Consider the following 2,926-nt stretch of genomic DNA (forward strand, 5'->3'; position numbering starts at 1 on the left):
GTTTATTTCGATTTTTTTGGTTGTTAGGAGGTTGGTCGAATTGACTGATCCCATTTTGAGATAGGGTAGAATAAATAACAGATAAACTATAAAGTTGTACTGAAAAAAAAAGGTTGAAATGCATTTAGGAGGTTTTAGGGATTACACAAAGGAAATTTGAGATGAGGAAAAGTATTTTTAATTTTAACATGAAAATTACTTTTCACACAGACTATTCAAAACAAATACTCAGTATATTCATAGACAAATCTTTATTTTATTAAAAATACTTCACTGAAAATATGATTTTCAGTATGTGAAAGACTTGTAATATTAACTGAAAGACTGCCTAATTTTGTGAAGATATACACACACTATATTAAAATTTAGAAGTATTAAATCTATAAAGACTTTAAATGAGTACAAAAAGATCACGTGATCAGCCAATATTTAGAGAATTAATGGATATCAAATCAGCTTCTATCATGTTATGCCTGGTTTGTATATATTAATAATTTTCCAGAGTTTTGCACACAACTAGCATATTAATACTTCTAATGGATAACTGTTGGTAATATTAAACAAATGTTAATTTTTAAGAGAACAGTTTATTGAATTGTAGAGTCAAAACAAACAATGTATTGTTTTTACAGCTGGAGTCGAGTCTTACATTATGTTATGGAAGTTGATCGCCCAATTTCTCAACAAAAAGGATCTAATAGTCATTCAAGTACTTCAAGTTTAAAAGTAAGAACTTAATCCTCATGAATTGATTAATTACATAATTTTACATCTTTATATAATGACTGTCATGTTATACTGTCTTGGTAAGTTATTGTAGTGTTGGATTTTCTTGGTATGAAGATTGCATTGTTGCATTTTCTCAGTAAATTATAGTAGTTTTGAATTTTCCTAGTATAAGTGATTGTAGTGTTGGATTTTATCAGTATAAATCATTGTAGTGTTATATTTTCTCGGTATAAATTTTAATCTTTAGACTCATAATTACTATCCCTATTTATATTATCCTCCTCAAATTACCCTGAATTAGGTTCTTGTAAAATAACCACATTTTTACACAGACTGAAATATTTGCACAATGCTGCCATCTTGTAGCTATAATGGTAATCAAAATGAGCCACTGCAGCTCAAGTGACTTTTAACTTTTGGGAAACATTTTCCATTATTCACAAGAGAGCAGGGCACACATAATCATTGTTTAATGCTAAGGGACTGTTTACCTCTACACTCGCATGTAGTTATAGCCCCATTTGCTGATTGACATGTTAATGTGTCAGTAGTACCAGAATACTGGAAATAATTGATGTATTAACACGTCATTAGCAGCAAATGTGCAGACTTTCTTTACTGCTAATACTTTACTCACAAATATAATAGCATATGAAGAGAGAAAAGTATTGGGTTATGTAAGGACTTACTTCCCTCCTAATGTTTCACTCACAACAATAATAGCATATGAAGCGAGGGAAGTCTTAAATGATGTGAGGACTTACTTCACTCCTAATGCTTCACTCACAACAATAATAGCATATTAAATGAGGAGAAGTCTTGATTTATGTGAGGACTTACTTCTCACCTAATGCTTCACTAACAACAATATTAGCATATTAAATGAGGGAAGTCTTGAGTCAAGTGAGGGCTTACTTCTTTCCTAATGCTTCACTCACAACAATAATAGCATATTAAATGAGGGAAGTCTTGAGTTATGTGAGGACTCCCTCCACTCCTAATGCTTCACTCAATAATAACAGCATATTAAATGACAGAAGTTTTGAGTGATGTGAGGATTTACTTCCCTCACTACAATAATAGCATATTAAATGAGGGAAGTTTTGAGTGATGTGAGGATTTACTTCCCTCACTACAATAATAGCATATTAAATGAGGGAAGTTTTGAGTGATGTGAGGACTTACTTCACTCACTACAATAATAGCATATTAAATGAGGGAAGTCTTGAGTCAAGTGAGGGCTTACCCTACTCCTAATGCTTCACTCACAACAATACTAGCATATGAAGCGAGGGAAGTGTTGATGGATGTGTGGACTTACTTCTCTCCTAATGCTTCACTCACAACAATAATAGCATATTAACTGAGGGGAAATCTTCAGTTATGTTAGCACTTACTTAACTCTTAATTTATTACAACAATAATAGCATAGTAAATGAGGGGAAGTCTTGAGTGTAGTGGTACACTACTATGTGTTAGTGTAGTGGTATGTTACTTTGTGTTAGTGTAGTGGTATGTTACTTTGTGTTAGTGTAGTGGTATGTTACTATGTGTTAGTGTAGTGGTACATTACTATGTGTTAGTGTAGTGGTACATTACTATGTGTTAGTGTAGTGGTACATTACTATGTGTTAGTGTAGTAGTACGTTACTTTGTGTTAGTTTAGTGGTACATTACTATGTGTTAGTGTAGTGGTACGTTACTATGTGTTAGTGTAGTGGTACGTTACTATGTGTTAGTGTAGTAGTACGTTACTTTGTGTTAGTTTAGTGGTACGTTACTTTGTGTTGGTGTAGTGGTACGTTACTATGTGTTAGTGTAGTGGTACGTTACTATGTATTAGTGTAGTGGTATGTTACTATGTGTTAGTGTAGTGTACATTACTATGTGTTAGTGTAGTGGTACGTTACTTTGTGTTAGTTTAGTGGTACGTTACTTTGTGTTAGTTTAGTGGTACGTTACTATGTGTTGGTGTAGTGGTACGTTACTATGTGTTGGTGTAGTGGTACGTTACTATGTGTTAGTGTAGTGGTACGTTACTATTTGTTAGTGTAGTGGTACGTTACTTTGTGTTGGTGTAGTGGTACGTTACTTTGTGTTGGTGTAGTGGTACGTTACTATGTGTTAGTGTAGTGGTACGTTACTATGTGTTAGTGTAGTGGTACGTTACTATGTGTTAGTGTAGTGGTACGTTACT

At 33.2% G+C, this 2,926-nt stretch overlaps 1 protein-coding gene across 1 annotated transcript in view; it reads left to right on the forward strand.

Annotated features, from left to right (window-relative positions):
- Positions 1-2,926, forward strand: part of LOC106464991 (exocyst complex component 7-like) — a 91,489-nt gene that overhangs the window by 82,335 nt on the left and 6,228 nt on the right. Inside the window, exon 23 of the mRNA XM_022392819.1 lies at positions 633-726. Within this exon, the coding sequence (XP_022248527.1) occupies positions 633-726 (94 nt within the window). The remainder of the gene's footprint in view (positions 1-632; positions 727-2,926) is intronic.

Source organism: Limulus polyphemus, unplaced genomic scaffold, assembly GCF_000517525.1.
Source record: "Limulus polyphemus unplaced genomic scaffold, Limulus_polyphemus-2.1.2 Scaffold1804, whole genome shotgun sequence".
NCBI lineage: Eukaryota > Metazoa > Arthropoda > Merostomata > Xiphosura > Limulidae > Limulus > Limulus polyphemus.